The sequence below is a fragment of the Oryza glaberrima genome, chromosome 1 (assembly GCF_000147395.1).
Source record: "Oryza glaberrima chromosome 1, OglaRS2, whole genome shotgun sequence".
Taxonomy (NCBI): Eukaryota; Viridiplantae; Streptophyta; class Magnoliopsida; order Poales; family Poaceae; genus Oryza; species Oryza glaberrima.
The window spans coordinates 2,205,885-2,230,361 of NC_068326.1; the positions used below are offsets into that span (position 1 = coordinate 2,205,885).

Genomic DNA, 24,477 nt, shown 5'->3' on the forward strand with positions numbered 1-24,477 from the left:
ATTGGAAAAAATCTTACTCCCTTCCCTTCCCGGGTCCACAAGCTGAATGAATCAAAAGTGACGCTGACATGTGGGCCCGGGTGACAAATGAAAATGAAAATTTAGGAGTGGTATTTTGGGCATGTGCATTTTGGGAGGATGCTAGCCTCATTTTTCATTCATTGAGCTGGTGGACAAGTGTGAACCTGGAAGGAGATTTATACGTGGGTCTGGGTGCCAATGAGAATGAAAATTTAGGAGAGTGACATTTGGGCATATGCACATTAGAAGGGTGGTAAATAGTAAATTCTCCCACGGCTCGTAGGCCCATTCTAACTGGAGTACTTCACAACGGGATTGCAGACTTCACAACTACCCAATGTGTCATCGTTCAATGTCTAGTATCGATTTGTTAGTTAGTAGATTGTCTGATAGCAGAAGAAATGAGAAGATTGATAAGATACGTAGAATTAGGTGAGTTATTGGCGTGTGATTAGTTGAGTATTAATTATTTCAAACTTGAAAAATAGATTAATATAACTTTTTAAAGTAACTTTCCTATATATATTTTTTTAAAAAAAAATACACCGTTTAGTAGTTTGAAAAGCGTGCAGATGAAAACAATGCACTTTCTCTCCTCTCACATATGAATTAACTTGGCATGTCTCATGTGACAAAACTGAAAAGAATTTTGCCTTTTGTATGTTGGATTCATGACCAAAATTCAAAACATGAAGGACAAGAAAAGGAACAAAGGTACATAAAAATGAATAACTTGATCAACGATCGATTGATCACAGACAATGAGACAAGTATTCCTACTTCTTGTTCATGTCCCAAAAGAACTTGTTTTAGGGGACATCCCATTTCCCTCACTGAGTACGCAGAAACTAACACTTCCACTACTGCTAGGACTACTAGATAACACATAAGTTCACATCATATGAAGATTAATTAAAGTGCAGAAATCCTCATGTTCTGAAGCAGATTTATGATTATTAATTAACTAACATAGACTGGCACTTAAAAGCGTCACTAGCAAGAAGCAAAATGAGGCATTGCTATAACCATCTTTCTGAATCCTAGCTCCAGGGAGTAAAGGCGTAAATTTGAAGATTTCTGAATCCTAATGTTAGTTGGAGTCGTCTCCTTCCTGTTCTTAATAAGACCTTCTTTGAGGGCAATTACGGTAGTCGTGGGTCGTATATTCCTCGCACCATCTGCAGCGCCTTGCAACTCTGGGTGGTTTTGTCTGCACACATGAAGATCATAAGTCAAAAGACATAGCTGCAGCAACTTGGTGGTTGACAGATTTACACTAAATAAATAAGGGTGGTACTAGAATGGCCATATATGGCATGAAAATGGTAGATTTACTTGCTGAATATTAAAGATCATTCAGTTACAAGTAGGTGCTACTTATAACAAATAAGAAGATTGCTTGCTCAAAGCAAAATGTGATGTTTATGAGAGACTAGACTAAAAAAATGGGACCAATCTAGGAAGGACTAGATTGATTTTGAATTAAGGAGGGGGTGAGGCTCGAACCCAGACCGGCTAGCTCACAGCTTGCGTTGCTAGCCGGGAAGACCCCGGGCCTTTCTCGAGAGACTAGACTACACTGAAGAGAGTCAGTATCATATTCAGGGTATCGCATTACTACTTAAGATTGTTTAAGAAAACCATGTGATAGGTTAATACACAGATTGTTTCCATATGTTACTCTGTTTCCATGCTCTCAACTGATAGGTTCCTCGAATAATAAGAAAACAATCAATCATCAATAACATATAATGGAGCAGTCCACTCCAACACTGTAAAATTTTGTCACCCGGTTGACCAGTAGGGAAAAAAGAAAACAGTTGTGAGTACAGCAAATTGAATTCTGCCTTCACCATATTGGTCAAGTATGATCAAAAGCAGTGTTAGTTTTCATGTTAATCATCCTGACATATTTCATCACCTATGGACTATGGTTTAATATCCTCACCTTATCAATCTTCCTATGAAATTGTTATGGATGACGCGAAATAGAAGAAATAACCATAACACAAAGAACGCCTTTTAGTAGTACTAGCATTTAGTTGAGAATACAAGAGATATCTAGCATGATACTCGAAAGAATCTAAAATGATTTCCTCCTCAGCTTATAGATCATCAGAACAAGGAGAGTTGGGGTTTGTCCCATCACCCTAGGCTTCTCTCTTTTTTCTTTTGTTATTATTATTTTAGCAACAAATTTGTCAGTTGTGTGTGCCTAACAGTAGAGATTGGATATGTAAACCACGTCTATTGTGTAAGAAATATGTAGCATGCGACGTGATATCCTCACACCATGAAAATCATGTATTGCCAGTTTTTTCACAGTGTTAAAAGTCTAGGTACATGATACTATGAAAGAAATGGGAAGAACATCATATAAAACTTACAGTCTTCTTGTAGTACTCGATCTCAGCTTTCAGTTCATCATTCTGCTTTTTCAGGGATTCAATGTCCTTGTTCTTCAGCTCCAACTGTAACCTGAGCTTCTGATTCTCTTCATGCTCGAGCTCCTTTGTCTTGAGAGCGAGCTGCAACCTCAGATTCTCATTCTCTTGAGAGATCCTTTGAGAATCCTGAGCCAGCACAAGAGCTGAATGCAGAGAAATCACAATTTCAGGGTATGCACCTCAATTTGCTGTGCAAATAAGAATAGATGACGCAGTTCAGCTTGTACCTTGAACTTCTTTGCTCTTGATTTCAACTTCAGAAATCTGCAGCTGATGAGGCGTCTGAACTTCAGAAATCTGCAGCTTATGAGGTGTCTCAATTTTAGAAATCTGCAGCTTGCCAGGTGTCACGGTTGCTTTCCTCTTCCTTCTTTCCAGCACTCCACCAACCTGAACATATTCATCTTCAGAAACTTCCTCTGCATTTGAACATATTTGCAGTTAATCTTGATGTTAAAAGAAGCACACATTCTCCACACAGCCAACGTCCAGGGGAAACAAAATGACAGAAAAAAAAAAGATATACTCTTGCTATGACAACAATGGCTGCACTGGATTAAAAAATTATATTCTTCCCCACATTTTTGGGGCTGGGATTTTCTGAGGCTTTCGGGGGAAAAAAAGAGAATTTTCCCTAATCCTTACGCTCCATCAAATTACTGCAAGAGTAAAAGAATGACGCAATAAATGTGTGGAGCACGTAAATTAGCATCCTAATCTGTCAATCGATCATTGATTAGACTGGAATTAACGCCTGAAACAGCGAAATATAGCGGTTGACAAAACCCTAACTGTTCTTACCAAAGATCAGGGCTCTACGCTGTGCCGGATAATCGATCCCCACTGCTATTCACCCACCTAAAACTCTAAAAGCATCGATCGATGAACTCCAAAGACTAGAATGGAGAGGCAATTGCACTTGCGATTTCGAGAGGGGATGATCAATAACGAAACGTAAAGGCTGAGCTGAGAGGTCTTACCACCAGGAGAGGGAGAGCTACCACACGAACGCGGGCTACTCTGCCTCTCCTTCTCGCCGCATGAGCCCTTCCCCTCCGTATCGCCGGCCGCGCCGCCCTCCCCTTCCCCTCCCTCCTCCTCCTCCTCCACCACCACCTCCTCGTCGCTCTCTTCCTCCTCCACCTCCTCGTCATCGTCATCGTCATCATCAACGGCACCATCGTTGAAGCGCAGCCACCACAGCTTGGCTTCGTCGGTGACTCCGGCAGCGGCGGCGGCGGCGGCGTCCTCGCGTCCGGCCATGTCGGCGTCCCGGCCGGAGGAAGTGGGTGTTGCGCTGCGGCGAGGGCGAGCCCTCGCTCCTCTCTCCTTTTTTTTTTCTTTTTAATAATTATTATTTCTCGCTTTTTTACTGCTCGGTAGTAAAAAAAATTCAGCTTCCCGCTTTGCGAATCTCTCTCCCCGCCCAAATTAATCTTTTTTACTTCCACTCCAAAATTGTACTAAAATGTTTCAAAATATATGTAGTAAAAATCTAAAAAGGTTTAGAAAACAAAAATTATGACCGTCAAAAAAAGGCCAAACGGAAAATGATAGAGCAACTACTCCCTCCGTCCCAGAATATAAGCATTTCTAGCAATGAATTTAGACATATATATGCCATTCATAGGTAGAAGTTTTTATATTTTGAGACGGAGACAGTATAACTTAAAATATCGTGGACTTTTTCGATCTAAAAAATCGTGGATTATTTCATGACTGGACGAAAATGAATCATCACGAGGCATTTGTTTGGTAGAAAAATATTTAAAGATGTGCCAAAACTGGGAAGTTAATGTTATATAATACGGGAGAAGTCTAGAAATATATTTATATTTAAGCAATTTTTATATATAAAGTTTTTTTTACAGAACGCACCGGGTGTAAGTTTGAAAAACATGCGAACGAAAAGCAAGACAAAATCTAAATCTTAACTGAGTTTAAATCACATCCTGAAGCAACCACAAAACCCGGCCCATAGACACGAGAATGCCCACTCGCACATGCGATTTCGAAACGAGCGGGCATTATCTTATGGGTAAATTGGAACCATGCCATTATAATTTTGTAAAGTTTGAGATATGCCATCGATATCTCAATGGCATATAGAACCCACATGAATCAATGATATGTGGGTCAGGATGACATATCTCAATTTTTACAAAATTATAATGGCATGGTTCCAATTTTCTCTTATCTTATATAGGCCGCTCGATGGCTATAACCGAGGAGACATAAAACGGCCCATAACCATCAAAATGCTTTGGAATAAGATGACCCGAATTTAATATGTGACCCTCAACCACAAAATCGGATAGGACGACTCCCCGAACTATTCAAATCAGTGTAATTTGACTCCCTCAGCGGTTTTGGAGAGCGGTTTTACTGATGTGACGCTTAGGTGGCATTAGAATTAAAAATATTTATTTACGAATAGAGGGACTATACAAGACTCTCTGATGAATGCATGACTCCAGCATGAACTGTAAACTCCTAAAAAAATAAAATAGGATAATCAAGAAATGCAAACAAGGATGCTATCAACACGCAGCCTGTCACTTGGTCACCTCTATCGGCTCTAGCCACAGCATGACTAACCACAACATCCAGATCACAGAAAAATTAGTAGCTAATCACTTAGATTTATGATGTCTTGGACCACGAAAGTATGTCGAAATTATTACAGACGATTATTCTACAATTCAAAGGGACACAACACAGGATTATTTCTACAGCCTGACACTGACCATAACCATAATCATTATAACTAAGGATTGGCACAGCCTTATGGGCATCCATTGATCAATACACTAGTATTCATCAACTTAGACCCATCAATTGACCAGCGCCTCCAACCTGACCTGAGATGATAACAGAAGGCAGCAGCTCTTGATACCTAGCACCAATACCCAGCACCTCAAACCATCCTTCGCTTGCCTGTCAGCTTCTTCATCCATCGAAGGACGAACTTCACGGCCTCCTGCGCTTGCTGGTTGTCTCTATCTGTCCAAAGATGTACTTGAGCACCTCCTTCATTGTCGCCTTTCGGCCTTTCCTGAAGTTCCACAGCTCGGGCACAACATACCGTCCACTGGCATTGTACTCATTGACCTCGCTCAGGGCGGTCTTCACTGCATTGCACACATCGTCACCGTACTCGATCCACAAGTGCCGCAGCTTCGTGTCGTCATCATCTACAACTTCCTATAAAATTCGACGATGGTTACCACTTACGAAAAAAACCCTAGGGTCTAATGTCAGAGATGGTACAAGAGTAAAACATAGAACAGCAGAGCAAATACCTTATCTTCGCCATCAACCGTTATAATCTTATAAGGATGCCAGGATGGCTTCTTTATTTCCTCCTGCCAACTTGAGACCAGCTCCGCAGCTTTGGTCTCATAGTCATCGTTTCCGTACTTTCTCTTGCATGCATTTTGGAAAGGTTTCTCATCAAGTTCCCCCATCCTTTTTATCCCAATAGCAGTTCGCCCAGTTAGCATGTCCTCCAAACCCTGTCAATTGCAAATGATTATGATCATGTATGAAAACCTTTTCATGAATATCAATCATTAAAGAAATAAAGAACAGATAGGTATAAGGAATTTTGCCAATCATCATAGAGAAATGGAGTTATACCATTATCAGTTCTTTTCTGGCCTCTTGTAACTCATCGTTGCTTTCACGTTCTTTCTTCACCAGCTCTCCGCTCAATTCTTCCAAACGTTTCTTTTCATGTTCTAATCTTTCACTCAACTTCTCCATCTTATCATGAATATCCCCATCATCGTCTCCTTCCAAATGCTTCATCACTTGAAGTGTACCATTCAGCCGTGTTACTTCAAGCTCAAGCTGTTGTTTTTCATGCAGCTCTTTTTCCAGCTGAAGCATTCTTGCAAGGACATCTTCCTTTTCCCTCTGTTATTTTTAAGGTGTATCAGTGAGTCAATTCTCATCATAAGAGAATACAGTCCCGCTAAACAGGAAAAAATAACAGAAGTAAAAAAGAAAGTTTCAAACCTTCTGATCCTCAACTAGCTTCATTACATCTTCATCAGCCCTCTGCTGTTCTATGCTTGCTAGCTCAAGTTCACTATTATCATCCTTTGCCTATACATTACATTTCAGGAAGTAAGCATATATATTACATACAGTATTTGCAGTACACACTTGGGTTATCATAACAGAAACATTCAATACCTCAAAATAAGTGTATTGCAAATCATGTAAATTAACAGTATAGCCTAGGCATGATACTTCACCAGAGGTGCATATGATCGTAGCTTAGTATTTCACCTAGATAGTTCATTAGATTACCTTTTGCTTCTGATCATCAAGTTTTTTCCTGTCGCTTGCATTCTCAGCTGTTATCTTTTCAAGCTGCTTAGCACGTGAATTCAATTCTCTCCTCCTGCTATCTAATTCAAGCTTCAAGTTTTCATTATCCTGGAAAACTCTTAAAGCATAATCACGAGCTCTCCGGTGTAGATTGCGCATTTCTGAAATGGAAATATAAATGTTGTTACAACGTCGTACATTGATGTCTTAGACAGTTTTTATTTTATTTTATAAGTTAATGATTAGGATTATTATTGTGTTTGTCCCTGTTACCAACATTTATCTAACCAGGTTGGTCTTGTGGTATATGGTAATAGCATACAACAAAACAAGAAAGGAATCACATAGATAATGGCAGACCTGACCACTATTTGTCTAACAGTCTAACCAACTAAGAGGATGCTATTTCTCTAAATAATCCATGTCTAATATAAAGGCTGAAGCTAAATAGCCCAACAGTTGCAGTGCAGAGGGCTCCTCCACAATCAATCATTTGAGTATTTGACATGTGCCTCTAGGACAAAGAGACAATCCATCATTTGCTGCTTCTGTGTAGATTCTATAGATAATTCATGTCCTTGAGGTATGGAGAGTTGGAGAAACTACCAGTAAGCGATGACAGGTTACAGGACCAGTGGTTACAGATCAGGCCTGATTGTGAACAGCGGATGGAAGCAGGAGCAAATTGCATTAGAGAACTACCTACAACCTAATCTAGTTCTGCTGTTAGTGATACTCTTAGATTTTTCTTGTTATCTTCACGCATGCTACAATGACTATGGGTTATGACAGTGGGCAAATGGGGATACTCATGTGCCACAGGTCCTTGTAGCAAATTTATTCTTTGCTTAATGCAAATGACATGCATATCTCCTGTACCTCTGACATTTAGGAATTTTAGCATCACAACAGCAAATTGATAGTGCAACCGTCAAACAGAAAAAGAAATATATCATGTCTTGATTTCCTCTAGTTCATACAAGCTCAACTAACATGGCTAGGCATGTGACAACTACGCCTAAAAGAAATGAAGCACAGTTGCACATCATACCTTCATTATATGCATCGTGTAGCTTCCTGTTGTCCTCCTCGAGCCGTGCAATGGAGAGTTCGGTTGCATTCTTTTTTGTCTCCAAGTCCTGCAAGAATCGATTTTTCGCCTCGATCTGAGTTGCCAGTATCGCTACCATCTTCCCCGACTTCTCCGATTCACTCTTGGAGACCTCATCTATGGTTGTCAGGTTGGTATGTTTCCTCAAGTACCTGCCCACCACATTCCCGGCATTATAGTCCCCTTCTCGGGCAACCCAACCATAAACCTTAACATCTGTTTCCCCATCCTCTCCCTTCACAGCATCTCCAGCACTACCCCTTGCATCCCATTCATTCTTCCCAAGCTTATTCTTGTTGAAATGGTTCTCGAGTGTGAGCGCATCGCCGAATCCACCCCAACCATTAGCGAACCTCACAATCGCAAAGCTATCAGCGCCTTCCGCATCATCGACAACTAAAGGCACAACATCATCCAAACCAAACATTGCGACCCTATCGACGAAGTCCTCGGCATTGAACCCTGCACCAGCTGCAAGAACCCCACTCCATGGCCAAGCAAACCTCTCCTCCTCCCGTCTATTCCCCGCGGCCGCAGCCGCCACCGAAGCGGATCCGTCTGTGTCGCCATTGGCATCCGCCTTCTCCTTGGCACCGGCAGCACTAGAATTAGAGATAGCATCAGCAGTGGTGGCGATCCCGTTGATGGCGGCGAGGTCTTGGGCGAAGGAAGGGTCGGTGCGGACGAATCGGGCGAAGGCGCGGTGGAAGGCGCGCTCGCGGCCGTGGCGGCGGCGCTTGCTGGAGGCGCCAATGCCGTCGGCGTGCTGGAGGAGGTCCTTGAGCTTGTAGTCCTGCTTCTTCTTGCCGGGGCAGAAGGGGCAGCGGAAGGTGCCGTCCGGGTTGCGCACGCGGTGGTTGCCGGAGCGGAGGAGGCCGTAGGACCTCTCCTCGTAGTCGCTCTCGGCCTCGGAGTCGTCCTCGGAGTCTCCCTCGTCGGAGGAGTCCTCCGCCGCGGCCGCGGACGTCAGCCCGGCGGCTTCCGCGGCGGCCTCCGCCTCGGCCTCCTCGTAGGGGTCGATGTAGTCGTCCATGTCGAGATCCATTCCGAGGAGGAGGAGGAGATCGAAGGGCGGCCGGCGGCGAGGCGCGGCGCGGCGGCGGTGGCGGAATCGGCGAGAGAAGGCAGGGGGGTTTTGGGGGTGTACGGTGGAAGGGGGAGGGAGGTGAGGGGGAGTGAGAGTTGAGTTGGTGCGGTCATGATGATGACGGGTGGGTCCCACCTGTCGGTGGTCTGTGGGGCCCACATGTCAGGGAGCTTTGACCTGACGAGCTGATGCTTCGTACTACTCCATGGGGGTTTATGATGGCCTGTGCTTATTCAGTGCGTTTGTCGTTTGTTCTTGTCTGTTGAGCGTTGCAACGTGTAGGAAATGTTCTGCCAGCATAAACGGGAGTTCAGAATTCAAGAGCCCACTCGAAATCGCATGGTTGGAAAAACTGAGAAATAAAAAATAACGTAAAATTAGAATGCAAGTGTAAAATAGATAATTGTAAAACATAGGAATAATTGTTTGATTGGATTGTAAGAAAAATAGAAATCGGTTGAGAGATTAATATAGACTAAAAAAATTTCTAAGCAGTTAGAACTCTTACTAAGTTTCCTCCAAAATCTACATGCAATGAGCCATTTCATATAAATTTCATAGGAATTGGAAAGCTTTAACCTTTGAATCAAATGATCACATAGGAAAAATTCCATTAAGATTTAAATACTATGAAATCCTATATAAAATTTTCTGATTCAAATGGCCCTAAATTGAAAATTGCAAAACCATCATCTCATCTCAGTTTCAGATTCCCCTCTAAGCTATAAATACCTCCTCATTCATCTTAGTTTTGAGATTTATCCCCAATCAATGTTGCTCCCGCGTTTTTTCTCCTCTTTCCACCTGTGTTATGTTCTTGATGGACATGGCCCTTGACACATCTTCATTCTTAGCGGCACAATGTCATACCGAAATCATCTACTGAATTTGAATGTGCCAAAGAAACCAGCCGCCACCAAATCCCATGAGCCAAGCACAACATCTCATCTTCCGATATCCCATAGTGGAGACTTACGATCGCCGTGGCCCAACAACGTGGTGAGTGCAATGAGTGAGGATGTGCTAATCGTGTCATCTCAGGCTTGGTATGCGGAGAATTTCTTGTCTATCAGTATTCAAATATGAGTGTATCTGGGGAATTTCAATCAGAGGAGGGAATTTTGGTCCGAGGGAGTATCCCTCTCTCCCTCCCGTGGTAGTTGCCTCCAGGATTGGTGGCCTTCGTCTAGGGCATGTTTGCCTGAGCATCTCCATCCCGGCTTCGATTCTCTGATCCTCCTGGCAACTGTGGAAGGAACGGAACTGCAAGGTTTTCAACTCTGCATTATCTTCGGTCTCGGAGGTCCTACAATCCATCCTCTTAGAGGGCCATCTATGGTCGTTAGCTGGCATTGCTAATTTTAGGGTTTTTTGGGAGAGTAGTGGGCTCTGCCCTTCCCACTGTTTGGAGTCGTAGTAACCGAGTCTTTTTTTCTTGGTCTTTTGTTTCTCTCCCTTTCTTCACATAAGTCGGTCTGGCTGATTGCGTGTGTAACAAATATTCATTTCTTCTAATATATTGACGTGCAATCCTTTTGCGTATTCGAAAAAAGAGGAGGAAGTATCTGTAACAAATATTTTATAGGGGATCTTAACTCAGGATGATATTGAGGTACATTTTTGCAATTTTTCCTTCTAACAATTACTCCCCCAAAACATTTTGGGATGGTTGGAGGGAGTATCAGTCATACTACAACTACTAACTTCTAAAATGGCTGCACATCGTTGGATTCAGTAGGGGGGAAAATTGAACTATATATACTTCACTAAATTTATTTGTTTGATTGACTAGATTAGTCACTTGCAACGATGTACACGTTGGTATACGCGGCGAAATAACAGAATATCTTCAAAGCCGTACGTAGCAATGCTGCATGCAAGGAGAAGAAACTCATCATCAGAGGTTCATCGCATCAGAGTGGCAGCAGGTAGTGGAATTCGGCGCTGTAAGGCTCCACCTCCACCGCCTTCGCCACCGCCGCCTTGCCACCGGCGCCGGCGGCGCCGAGGAGCTCCCTGATGGTGCGCTTGAGCTGCCCCGTCGACGACGACCGGCCGGGGAGCTGGCTGTAGATCCACTCGAGCAGCGACGCGACGTCGTCGGCGAAGTCCCGCATGTGCCAGTGCAGCAGCTTGGGGACGACCACCTTCTTCTTGCTCGCCGCGCGCACCGACGACTCCAGGTACTCCACCTTGGCTCGCTCCAGCTCGTTCGAGATGTCCTCCGCCGTGTAAACTCTCAGCTGCAAATCCAAACACACAAGAATTCTTAATCTGAATTCTGAACAATGAAAATATTTTGTTCAGGAAAGACTGTGTTTCGATCTGCCAATGAAACGATTCAAGATTGTACGTACTGCAGGCGAGGAGCGGCTGCCTCTGCACAGAGCGAACACGACGTTGGGTTCAGGGTATCCTAGCCCGTAGGAGAGCTGCAAATCTCTCTCCCTTTCGTCCATGATTCCCTTTTTGTTCATCAAGTTTATCATTGTTGAGTTTGAATCAAACTAATTGATGTATAAGAACTGTGAAAAATAATGGCATGTGGATTGTTGTGAATCTGCTTACTTGCTTGCCTTCAGGGGAGTGTCTCAGGATGAGATGCTCGATCGACAGAACATTCAGAACTGTTCCTCCCACGTTCACTGAAGCCTAGTGGTAAAGAAATACTTTGTTCAGCGTGTGGTTTAATATAACTGAGTTGAAAATTAAGTTGATTTCTCTGTCAGAAAGAACAGTCTACCTGATTCAGCAATCCAAGAAGCTTATCTGGAGATGGAGGTAAGCCATGCTGAAGATATGCCTAAAACCATTGTAAAGTACAGTTTCTTGCATTAGCAATGAATGAAGCAGGGCTTATTTCATCACCAGTGTGTTTTGTTGATCAGGGCAGCTTACTGTACATGCATTATGCAGAAGTTGTAGATGTTAATCCAGAACGCCAGCTTCTGCTTGTTCGTCAGAAAACTTGGATCAACATTGCAAAGCCTCTGCATCAAGATTCTGTGGAAGCAAAACAAGTGACATCAGAATCGAGTTTTACTTTGATTACTGTACTGCAACAAAAAAAAGGGGTTATAGCTCACCTCAAGTTCTTGATGTCTACAAGACACGACGATATGCGGCTTACATCAAACGAGCTCTTCGTAAATTCAACAAATCTCTTGTGGCACCCAATCTCCTTCTCTGCTCCGTCGCCGCCTTGTGACATTCTGCGGTTCTTGAGAGTGCTAATGGCTGCGCCGGTGATCGCAGACGACTTAGGAACAAGACTTCTGGGGCCAATGCAGGAGATGTTGAGCTTTGATGTGCTGCTCATCTCCAGCTCTGCTGCATCCGTTGTTTTATTCAGCTTGTGGAAGATGTTCACTGTCAGTCTGATCAGCTCCTCAGAGAGCTTATTTGGGCCACTCAAGCAGATTTTCCTTTCAGGGAGCTTCAAATTCTCAAATGAGTGGCTGCTTCTTCGTATTTGCTCAACTTCCTCACCTACTCAACAAAAAAAGAATCATGAATCAAAATGTTTTCTATCCTTCTCTGATAGATAGATGCAGCAAGATGTTCGTTTGTGCTGTATAATATAAAAGAGGAATCTGCAAAGAAGCCTGTGTACTAAAATTCTCTCTGCGAAGATGAACAAAAAGTTGACAGACTGAATTTTATGTGTCCTGATGACTCTGAATACTTGAGCAAGAACTCAACAACCAACAGAACATTTTTAGACCTAGAACTTTGGAGTGCATATGAATGATGAAATTTGTGTACCTTTGCTAGAGGCAGATCCAACAGAAGCCTTGCTTTCACATTCAAGAGCTTCATCACTGCCAGGACAAGGTAGCCTTGGTAGCAACTCAGCTCCTTGAAGCTCCCTCCTTCCACCAAGGCTGCAGATGGAGTGCCTCTGATGGCGATTTTGCGGCCAATTCTGCTGCTGCTGCTGAAAAATGCACTGATCAGTCCACTTGCGCTCCCGGTGAAGCCGCAGCCGTAAGTCGTCCACCTTCTTCTCCAGGTAGAATATCTCATCCTCCACAATTGCTAGCTCTGCAAGGAGGCCCCTGATCTGCAACAATGGAAAGAATGAATTATTGACTTACCAAAGTGTTTCAAGTGATATGATGGCTTATAGTGATATACTTTTCGCATTCTCTGATAATCGAAATGGACAGACATGCACCGATAATTGATCAGAGTAGTGTGCTGCTCACTTGCTCAGGTTACTCAGAAGAGTATGAAATACAGCAGAAATTTTACATTGGCTGTTACCACAAGGTGAATTAAAAAGGAATAAAATAGAAAGAATTACTATGAATCTATGGCTCCATCTTGCAAGCGATCGACAAGTTATAACGGGTACGAGTGGCCAGGATCCAAGGGGAGCAGATCTGGTAGATAAGGTGTGAGAGATTATCTGTAGACAAATCAAGATTGTGCAATGAAATGGGCAAACAGTACTTGTATTGTCCTCATGTCAGGAGTCAGAGATCCAGATAACATTGTACGTTGGGGGAAGGAATCCAAAGTGGGCACAGTTTTTCAACCTGAGATACAGTAAGAATCATTCACTGACTCTCTGAGTTTCTGAAATCCCTGACTACGAAAAATTCCCAAGAAGCAATCATCTGTCACAATTATCATAGGGGGATATCCTGGTGTGTCTACTCCATGCTCATTGCAGACAAGCAGCAGGCATAAACTGGACAGTATCAGTATCAGGTGTCAAATCTTATCATGACAACTCTCTCTTCGACTGTACGCCACTGATGAATCACTTGCAATCATGTTTTCATCAGACTTTCTCCAGTCTCAACAGCCTCAACAATGAAATGGAGACACGAAAGAGTGATTTATTGAGGTTTTTCGGGCTCGAAAAAAGAGTAATTTTACTATCCTTAACGAGGTAACAGAAGGTACCACATTTTCTAATGTAATTCTGGTACCTCGTCAGAGACAGTAAAAATTATCTGCAAAACAGTAACTACTTTGAAATTTCAAGAAAAATAACTGCAAATCATTTCCAAAGAACCAGCAAATATCACAATGCGAAGAACCCAAGAAAATTCAGATGAACAGAGGCTGATCACTACTACTACTAATCAATCGATCACCTTGTTAGGAACGAGGGTGGAGAGGCAGCAATGGCAGACGACGCGGCCCTGGAGGGAGCAGTGGAGGATCCTGCCGAGGCGCGTCTCCTTGTCGAGCGCCGCCTCCAGCTCCGACACCTCCAGCTCCAGCTCCGCCCGCTTCCGATGCTTCTCCTCCTTGTCCATCAGGAAGTACATCAGCTTCATCCTGCACCGCCGCACCCGCGCCCTTCTTATTGTGCACCTCCCACGCCTCCGGTACGACGACGCGGCGGCGGCGGCGGCGGCGGAGTTACTCCCGGCGGCGGCCCGTGATGGCGTCGGCGAGCTCATTTATACCTCTCCTTTTTCTTCTCACTTTCGGTGCCGGGAGAAACAAGAACAGGTGAGCTCTCGGTTGCTGGTTGGACAGGGAGCAGGAGAGGAGGAGGAGGCGGCGGCGGCGGCGGCGGTGGAGCGCAGCGTGAGCGGGGTCACGCTTCCCGTGGGGGTGACGCGAAGCGCGCGGCGATGCAACGCATGAGCGGCTTGAATTCTCGCGAGGCGGTTGAGGGAGATGAGCTCGCGGGAACTCATTTATTTATGCTGCCCAGTAATGGCGGGAAGCGGCAGCGGTTAAACCGTCCAGTTAATTTCTTGAGTTAAAACTCGAGTTAAACACAGCTGAATCTAAATTTTACTAGTTTTTAAGCCGTTCTGAGATCCATCTCAAATTTGTGTTCATTTTTTTTGGTTCTGAGATCTACCTCCATAGTCCATAATCAATCCGTTCTGAAATCAAATTTGCCAAATTTGTGTTCATCTTTTGTAGTTCTGAGATCAAGTACCCAAACTCTTGGTACACGATAACTTTGTTTATCTGACCAAATAATCAAATTATTCGATGGGCTAATAGTGGCCAAAGAATCAAATTACATAGAGTACTATGCTATTAAGAGTTTTACCAATTCTGGTTAAAATTTTGTTATGAAACCCATGGCCTTATAATAATGGCGGCCTAAAAGTTTGTATACTGCTCAAGAGAATATATCATCGTACGAAAGTGTGATGCAAGGTCCAGACATCTGACGAAAGATTGGTCCATTCTCAAATTGATTGGCAGCAACCGTGCAAAGTTTGCTCAACGGTTGCGTTCAGAGGATTGTGCCAACTGAGCAGATCAGCACACAACACAAGATATTCCAAAATTTGAGGTGCTATGGCAGTTAGCCTGTTACTTGGAATCAATCATGGGGACCAAAAGATGCAAAAACCTTAAACCTCACTAGACATTGCAGACCATAACACAGAGAAACCAGAATTGATGCCTGATTCATCAGACTGATATGCCAGCACGAATAGGTGAAGGGACCAGTGAAATCTGATCTGAAACTCACATGATAATAACTCACGACAAAAGGAGCTAAACATTATTGGTATGGTAGTATGTTCAGTGGTGTGCATTATTAGCATTGCTCAAGCTGCAGGTAGCTTCAGGGAAGTGAAGGGGAGGAAAAAGAGTAGCTGCTCCAGCACAAAACTACTAGCATTACATAAGCACAGAAAAAGGTATGATCCTCTTCAGACATCTTCCCACGCCGAAGGTGAATGGGGTGAAGATCTTAGGCGGACTTCACGGTGGCGGAGTTGATGATGTCGATGAATTCAGGCTACAGAACAAAGAAAGGGAGACGGTATTCAGTGAATCAGGCGGGTAATCATGTCTGTACAATCGTTCTACTGTGTTCGTATTATTCTTTACCTTCAATGAAGCACCACCGACGAGAAAACCATCAACATCAGGCTTTGCTGCCAGCTCCTTGCAGTTCGCACCAGTTACGGAACCTGTAGCAAAATCATGTAAACAATCATGTCCAGACACCAGGACAGTTGTCGCCTAAGGTGCACTTGTGCAATCAATCGTAAGGTGTTTGTTCAAGAAAATATACTGTAGATTTATACCTCCATAGATGATCCTTGTTGATTCAGCAACCTCTGCACTGACATTAGCAGCGAGCCACTTCCTCAGGCCATCATGCACCTGATACAATAATACAAACCAGATGGTTGTTTAAACAAGATATTTTATCTAGAGCATAGGTAACAATTATGGAACGTGCAGAAGTTCATGAACCAGAAAAATGAACACTTTGTGTGCTTATCAATATAAGAAACTTACTTCTTGTGCTTGATCTGGTGTAGCAACTTTACCAGTTCCAATGGCCCACACAGGTTCATAGGCAACAACCACATTAGTCCAATCCTTGATCCTTTCTGTAAAACAGTCCATAGTCATTTCAGCCTGAATTCTCATGTGATGAGCTAATCTTTTATCAAATGATGCTAACTATGAGACATTACATTAAGGTCTAGATTAAACCATTAACCACTTGAACAAGTAATCACTTGAACTATTACATTACATTACTGCCTGTGGATTCATCTGATCACCAGATGTTCCCATTTTTAGAGTACTCCCACATAGTGAATATGTGATAACCAAGTGGCTTATAAGACTTTTAGCAAGATTTTTTTTTCTGATGTAGAATGTGTAGAATTTAGCCAAACAAGAAATGAGTAGTGCATCAAATGAGATCTAACTAACTTTCGCAAGATAAAGCTTCAATGAATGGAAAATTATCCTAGATACCATTTGAACATATAGGCGAACAGCAAACCATTTAGATCAAACGAGTACACAAATGGATAAGGAATTCAACAGAGTCAAAAAGACCAAAAGTAGAGGTTAGATACCAGCAATTGCTTTTGTTTGTGCAGCAACAACATCCATGGTCGATCCAGATTCCCGCTGCTCGAGAGTCTCACCAACACATGCAATGACCTTCAAGCCCTGAGAGAGCGCATATGCCACTTTGTCTCCAACAAACTGCAATTCAGGAAAGAGCAGGAAACCATTAGATGATTATGATACGAAAACCTCACAGCAGATCATCCACCAATTTGTAGCGAACAAGATCACCTTTGGAAAATTAAGTTGGTGATATATTGGATTAGGATCAAATTTAGTGCCAGCTAAGTAGCTACAATATTGTCTCCAGTGACCGTTATCCCCAGGTTTGGCTTGTTGCACTATTTCCAGCTAAAACTATACAAAATTCATGTCTGCACATTTCATAGAATGTAAACTAGATCATACCTCATTTGATTCACCCAACAAGCTCCTCCTTTCAGAGTGTCCAAGAATAACCCAGGGAATACTAAGGTTGACAAGCATCTCAGCGCTGCATTAAAAATAATAGATTAACAACCAACTTAAACAAAAGATGAGTTCAATGGTGAATGGCTTATAGCCTCGCCTAAAAGCGAAGACGGCTATTGAGACTGCCAATCATACAACACTAACTGTGACTGAGCAAATATAACAACATGCAACATGTAATACCAAGTGAAGGCAGGCTAGCTTGAAAAGATGGCATGCTAGCTTGAAAAGATGGCATTGTTTCTGGGTGATGTTAAATATGAGACCTAATCAAACAGCGTAATGGCGCATCTTTCTGCAAGTAGGTTTGTAGCTAACCTTCTGGTGATCATTACAGCATGTTGGGTGTACAACTGAAACAGAACTGATAACTAACCTGACCTCACCGGTGAAAGCCCCGCCCTTCTTCACCCAACAATTCTGAGCAGCAACTTGGATCTCCGGGCGCAGCTGACTCTTGACCACGGGAAGGAACACATAAGGTGGGCTGACAACCACCTCTGCAGCACAATGGTTCCAGATTGATAAGCATGTCCTACCATGCAGTTTTTTTGTATACAGATTTCGTGGGAATGATAAAAACAGAAAATATCGCACTTAAAAGGAATCAATCTGCAACGTAGTCCCACATACCAACAACATCTGTAGAAGCAATCTGTCCCTCATTCAGAATTTTCACAATTTTGTCCACCTGATCAGTGGTCCCATTCTGTTACATCAAAATGAATCATGTCAGTCTTTAGCAAGCAAATATTTGAAGATTGATACAGACCACACTACGACATTGAAATCACACAAAATACCCGTGCTTTTCTTTCGCATTTCTCAGCATATATGCATACGAGAAATTCGACAAGAAGCATCAATACCACTACCGTTCTCCAAGTGCATGACGCGTTTCTTGTGTAAGTTAACAACAGTTCAAAGCTAGAAATCACGATTGACCAAAGCTAATATGCACCATTTGATTAATAAATCTCCGGGTGTTGGCTCCTTGATCTGACTTAAATTCTAGACACTTGATAATTCACGTCAGAGACAAATTCTAGACACTGGATAATACACGCATGCACCTCATAAAAGTTTCAGACTCTGAAGTCTGAACCGAGCTAAACATACCCGACATCACACTTTGCGCAAGATGGAACACCTGAAGATCAGTGAACTCCAGATTTCCCACTAAGAGTGTCTCGCGTTGAAACGCCAAAAAACGCGGCTAATCGTGTAGGAGTAGCATATGTAGCAGCTAATCGCATCTGGTTCCTAGGATTAGGACCGGACTGAAAACGAAGACCAAATCTTCAGATATATTATCCGGATCTCAAAAACCCCGCCATCCATCCACTCTTCTCAACCAACCAGGGTGGTTTCTACACCGATCTGGATCAGCGTGGAAAAATCTCTCCTAATGTTTCAAGAAAAAAAAAGATCCATCCCCTTCATGGCAATCTCCACCCTTAAATCACTAAATCGCGTTCCAGAACAGAAAAAAAAAATCAAAAATTCTCCTGAGTCACCGAGACACAAGAACATGCGACTAGAGATTTCAAGCAGGAAGAGAAAAAAATTACGCATTTCCAGTTGCCACCAACGAAGAACTTGCGGCCCATCTCGACGAGAAGCTGATTAGATGGAACTGGACGCGGGGGGGAAGAGAGCTGGAGATTGGATTTTGGTTTTTGTGGAGGAGGAAGAAAAACACCATGGACAAGATAATATAGGGGGAGCAGAGGTGTGGCCTCCGTGGGATCACATGAGGCGAGGCAGGCTCCTCCGACAATGACAGGTGGGTCCCACTCCCACCATCAATCTTTTTATTCTCTGGACTTCTTTAGAAATTATCTGCTTCTTTTATTTTTCCAAGCAAAAGAAATTAGTACATGGGAGCTACTACATGGATATAATATTCCGCATCAATTTTGTAAATCCATATCTACTTTTTTGTTTAACTATACATCTCAATTGATCCTATACTAAGGCCATCTTTTTCCTCCATATTCTGATGCATTGTTTAGAACTAAATAAACTATACTCAGGTCTATTGTCCGGGCAAATTATTGCACCTGCAGCAAAGAGTAAGATGACCTTTTGCTTTTTTTCCTAAAAAGATATTCTCTTCCAGAACCAAAGTATGACTCGTTAACTACCCTGTTTTATTTATACACATAAAAAAAAACTGCTTAAGTCATCCATAGCAGCGACGGCCACTGGTAAGGCGGACGCAGATGATCCCGGCGGCGTCGTGGTTTTCGTGGCCGCGGCGCGGAGCGGAACAGAGGGCGCCGCGGCATCGTGCTGCATCGGGATGCGCATCTCTCGCTGGTCCGGTGGTCCCCACCTCATCGATCCCTTTCGCCTTTTCGGCCTCTTTTCTGTTTCTCCTTTTTCCCGAGTTGGGCCTCCTCTCCGCCCGATGGTAGGCCCGAGCCGAGCCCAACGGTGGGTGGGCCGAGAAAACGTAGGGGGAATAGGGGCCCAACCAGGCCTATGTTCTTGCTGGGCCCGTCTCACCGAAACACTGTGCCATTTTCAGCCCAACTCGTTTGGACCATCAGGTTTTTACTCACTGAAATAGGAGAACGATTATTTTTTGTTGGATATCTCGATAAGCTGTTCTTAGATTATATGGCCATGTTTGACATACTTCTAGCTCCAATTTCACCTCTTATGGAGGTTAGGGATGAAGTCCAACCAAACGATTTCAATTCCATCTAAAAGGGAGTAGAGCGGTGCTATTAAAACAAATTAGAGAGATGAATCTGGATTCAAGCTGCTCCATAATTCCACTCTAAACTTAATTATTTGAGTTAGGTTGAGAAGTTAGAGCCCTAACAAACCTGCCATATCTCGACAATTGTACTTAGACTTTTTTTCCTTTCAATCATAGAGGGATATTTAAATATTTGTTACTTTTAGGTTAGACGTTTAACTATCTGACACCAATGTGTTAACATTTGGATCCTTACGTGTCTATGACATGTGGGTATACATGGTAAATGGTTACTTACCACATTTAAGAGTGGTAAAATAATTAAATGTCTCTAGTCTAGAAATAAATGCATGCTTCATTGTATTAGGGAATAAATATAAATGGGTAGAGAATTTGGGTGGTTCAATCTTCAACATCATATAGTCTTAATTAATCAATCATTAGTGTCACATCAGGAAGCACATGCAGATCGACATTCATTAGTACTAGTAGCTGTTGAGTGCTTAGGTTGACCGCTTAGTCGTCGGGAAGATGACCAACTAGGGATATTTATTAATTATTAGTGGAATACTACTATAAAACATCATTATTCAAGCCAGGAAAGACCATCGTCTAGAAGAAACAATCATGTGTACATATGCGTTCTGTGTCATCTGCTCTTTACTCACCAACTCTCTCGCCATTGGAGGCTTTAGCTCTATAGGTAAGGTCGTGATGCTTTTGATCGATGGGTTCACCTAATTAATTACATATCTCTTGTATAATTAGTTGTCTAAAAGGAAGGCCGTTTGAGACCGATGTGTATTGTGCACCTGCTATATATTAATCCTGGAATGATCGGGATTAACTCGTGAAAGTAATTGGACAAACTAATTGGACCATCGCTGGTTATTTATAACCGCGATATGCCCGTCTGGGATGATATGCTACTAGCTACAAACTACAAATTGGAGATTAGTGAACATCTTTGTCGTTACCTATTTAGATGCTACTGCGTTTACATTGCTTCGCGGTTGTGAGTTGTCGTCGCTGATGTATAGCCACGTTGGTCCATGCGCACCATTGTCGTCGATTCCTTCCCGCGTGAGGGCATGTACAAACGTATTAATCAATGGGCTCTATTTGTTGCTATGTAAACAAATTTGATGATGTGGAAAAGAAAGAAGAAAGAAGGAAGATGCATTGATGTTTTGCATGCCATCGGCCTCACACCGGCTCACAACGAGAAAAACAAGAGCAGACGAGATAAGCAACGGCCGTTGTATAGTCCATCTTCAAGAAAAGTCACGCATTTAGATCAAAATGTAGAAAATCATGGCACTATTGCTACAAGAATTTAATTACTGCATATTACTAGTGGAGAGATGATCAGAAAGCCAGCCTCTATAGAATTATTGTTTTTCTCTGACATGGCCTATTTGAGAGTCCATAACTGGCTCAACCGTTGAACGTGTCCTAAATAGCCCGCTCTTTTCTGATGAATATGCGGATTCTACCTCGGAAAAAAATTTAAACTACTAAACGTTTAGTATGTTCCGTACGAAAAAAATTAATATAAAAGTTACTTTAAAAAATGAAATAAATTTATTTATTTAAAATTTGTAATATTAAAGCTTATTTAATTATACGCTAATAGCTTTTTTTATTTAGCGTGCCCTTGGTTAATCTTAATCTTCGCTACTTTTAAACAACACCAACATGTCGTGATAATTACTTCAAGAGTCAATACCTGTAGATTTTGGTCGGCAACCTGTGACTGTGATCAGTTGTGAGGACTCTTGAATAACTTAAATTCCAAGTAGTACATATATACCTATCATAAGTATGTCACAATCAAAATTTCATTATCTTTATTAGATTCATAGTTTTTAGAATATGTCACATTCAATCTTACATTATCTTAAAAAAATATTACATTTCTATATGTTTATGTGTTAGAACGGAGGAAATAGTTTTTAATTGTATTTAGTTATCCAAACCTATAGTTCTAGGTGGTGTCAAATTCACCTAGATTGGCTTTTTTTTTTAACAGAGGAAGTATAGCTAAGTAGCTAGCCACCTATGTGTTTTAGGCGCATATTAATCCCTCATAATGTAATACACCCTCCATCCCAAATTGATCGTCATATATGTTTATACACCAAGGATAAGGATAATTTAAATCGCATTAATTAAGACATCATACACATACTCTCTCATATTACATGTATCGATTAAAACATCATGCCAATTATACACCTTAGCATGCGCTTATTCTCTCTTGTTATATTAATTGTATTCTAATGAAATCTGTATATCCATGCGGTTATATGATGGTCAATTTGAGAAATTTTAGATTTTATTATATGATGATCAATTTAGGAATAAGGAAGTACTAATGAATTTCCTGGATATCATTGGCTAATCCTCCCAATTATCTAGATGAATCTTCTGGAGATCATTGGTTAAGCTAGATCGGCCGCTATTTCGGACATGCACGTCGTGTGTGAGTGACAGGGATATAGGTTAATAGTATGTTGTTACCTGTGTCATTATCGAGCAGTAAAATACCGTATTAAAATCTTAATTATCGCCGAGCACATTATCGTACATGGTGTGTCCACAATGTGATAGCGTTGTCGTTACCTGAGTATGTCCACGTCGTGACATACTGACCCGATGGTCTTGTTATTTCTTAATCAGAAATTGTCATGGTCAGGATAAACAAGTCAAGAACCGGTTTTCGGAAGCTTGGTCTCTGTGTCTTCCTCTTCTCATAAATCTTCCAAATCAGTAGTACAAACTTTGAAAGCAACATCTGTATATTTCTCTCTTTGATCTCTTTCTCTTTTTCCTTTCTGGATGAAGAAGAAGTCAACATGTTCTTTTTTTGGAGCCAAGGATTTGATACTTGTGAATAAACGAAACTATATTCAGTTGGAGAGGACGTGAGGTTATCTGAAATTCAAAAGAATTTACCGAAATTTTGAGAACATGGGTCTCTGACACTGTTTCCCTCCATTTAATTTGTTTTGTGTACCATTTATTCATTTACATCGACAAGATATGCCATTTTTATCGACATCATCAACATTTATACGTTGTATGAGTGTTTTTACTACCTTCCTTTTTTCTTGCTAAGAAAGTACATTTGTGAATTGACAGTAAGTAATTAAGTACCGCCAGCAGAATCGCTCGTATCACTAAAATAAGTCGGATGGTTGTCTTTTTCCACCACCGGATGTATGATAATTCATTCAGATCATTTTCACCCGCACAACGTATCTTAAGATGGTTATGGCGACTTTTAACACATATCTACAGGCCAGAAGTTGCTTATATTGAAAATGGGCAGAAAGTCCACGATATGCTTCCATCATTTCGACAAAATAACACTTATTTCAGCAAAATATAAGAAAGCATTTTTTTTCTCTCATATTCTGCTCACATTATATATATCAACAGAAAAATAACCATATCTTTATGTTTGTTTTGACATAGAAATAGAACACAACAATATTATCGGTTTTGCTACTATAATATTGACTAATAGAATACGACAACATTATCGACTCAAGAACATATAACCTAATTCTTGACACAATAAAATTGTCAACCACACCTTAATTTTGTCAACGCTTTGTCGCCGCTATGTTGCGCATAATTTCGACAAAATGAAAATGGACAAAGCTATATGTACATCCAATTCTTCTCCCATTAGATTAAATTAAATGATGAGAAACTTTGTTTGTGTGAGTATTATAAGTTCTTGGCAAAGTTATTTTAAGCATGTGTAAGAGTGCTCCAAAGAAAACTACTCTACATAGTCGAATAGCACTTAAAGCCTTAAACTGGTAAATGGGCCCAAAGCATAAGAATACCAATGCCAGTCGACACCCCCTTCATCCTAAAATAAACGAATATAGAATAGGATGTAATAGGCCCAGCCATTCAGGGTTCAAATTCATTCTACTAGGTACTGTAATATCGTATCCTAAGTCCTAAGTTAGGGATTGTTTGGTAGAACTACAACTCCTAATTTTAGCTTCAGGAGTTGGGTCTGGAGTGGAGTTGTGGAGCTGACTAACCCAACTCCACATCTCTAGCCCATTTTGTGAGAGAGCTCAACACAGTTCCGCTCCCATTTAAACTGATAATTGGGCTCAAAGTATAAATACCAATGCCAGTCGACACTCCCTTCATCTAAAATAAACGAATATAGAATAGTATATGATAGGCCTAGTCATTTAGGGAGCTGAAACTGTTTGGCTCGAGCTGTAAGCTGAAGTTGTGGGACGGAGCCATGGAGGGAGTACTTGTGTCACTTCCATGTGGGGCCCCATCTCGTAGGCAGCCCCCTCTCCATCTCCTTCGAGTCACACAAAAGAAACCCGCACGCACGCATTATACGTAGTGTAGCCGCCATCCCGGGACCACCTACCCGAGGTCGTGGGGCCCACCGTCCAGCGAGAGAACAACCTCTTCCCTCCCGCCGAAG

At 42.1% G+C, this 24,477-nt stretch overlaps 4 protein-coding genes across 5 annotated transcripts; all 4 read right to left on the minus strand.

The window, feature by feature from the left end:
* Positions 1–651: 651 nt before the first annotated feature.
* Positions 652–3,801, minus strand: LOC127769186 (uncharacterized). The gene is made up of 4 exons (XM_052294794.1): positions 3,449–3,801; positions 2,696–2,887; positions 2,409–2,611; positions 652–1,231 (listed from the first exon to the last, which is right to left on the minus strand). The coding sequence occupies exons 1-4, from the start codon at positions 3,729–3,731 to the stop codon at positions 1,139–1,141; spliced, it is 771 nt and encodes a 256-aa protein (XP_052150754.1). The 5' UTR covers positions 3,732–3,801; the 3' UTR covers positions 652–1,138.
* Positions 3,802–5,090: 1,289 nt separating this feature from the next.
* LOC127753472 (factor of DNA methylation 1-like) lies at positions 5,091–9,077 on the minus strand. The gene is made up of 6 exons (XM_052278956.1): positions 7,858–9,077; positions 6,786–6,967; positions 6,489–6,578; positions 6,108–6,386; positions 5,771–5,983; positions 5,091–5,672 (listed from the first exon to the last, which is right to left on the minus strand). Exons 1-6 carry the CDS (start codon positions 8,960–8,962, stop codon positions 5,439–5,441), a joined length of 2,103 nt encoding a protein of 700 aa, XP_052134916.1. The 5' UTR covers positions 8,963–9,077; the 3' UTR covers positions 5,091–5,438.
* Positions 9,078–10,547: 1,470 nt separating this feature from the next.
* Positions 10,548–14,640, minus strand: LOC127778418 (uncharacterized). 2 transcript variants are annotated; one of them, XM_052305019.1, is made up of 8 exons: positions 14,113–14,640; positions 12,770–13,067; positions 12,091–12,493; positions 11,908–12,007; positions 11,748–11,807; positions 11,573–11,656; positions 11,362–11,469; positions 10,548–11,247 (listed from the first exon to the last, which is right to left on the minus strand). In XM_052305019.1, the coding sequence occupies exons 1-8, from the start codon at positions 14,422–14,424 to the stop codon at positions 10,918–10,920; spliced, it is 1,695 nt and encodes a 564-aa protein (XP_052160979.1). In that variant the 5' UTR covers positions 14,425–14,640; the 3' UTR covers positions 10,548–10,917. The 2 variants fall into 2 exon arrangements, with proteins under 2 accessions (XP_052160979.1, XP_052160987.1); XM_052305027.1 differs by lacking the exon at positions 14,113–14,640 and adding an exon at positions 13,142–13,304 and having other exon boundaries at positions 10,549–11,247.
* Positions 14,641–15,452: 812 nt separating this feature from the next.
* On the minus strand, positions 15,453–19,010 carry LOC127778434 (triosephosphate isomerase, cytosolic). The gene is made up of 9 exons (XM_052305037.1): positions 18,862–19,010; positions 17,924–17,999; positions 17,667–17,790; positions 17,228–17,312; positions 16,825–16,957; positions 16,250–16,344; positions 16,033–16,111; positions 15,833–15,915; positions 15,453–15,740 (listed from the first exon to the last, which is right to left on the minus strand). The coding sequence occupies exons 1-9, from the start codon at positions 18,898–18,900 to the stop codon at positions 15,693–15,695; spliced, it is 762 nt and encodes a 253-aa protein (XP_052160997.1). The 5' UTR covers positions 18,901–19,010; the 3' UTR covers positions 15,453–15,692.
* Between the last annotated feature and the right edge of the window lie 5,467 nt (positions 19,011–24,477).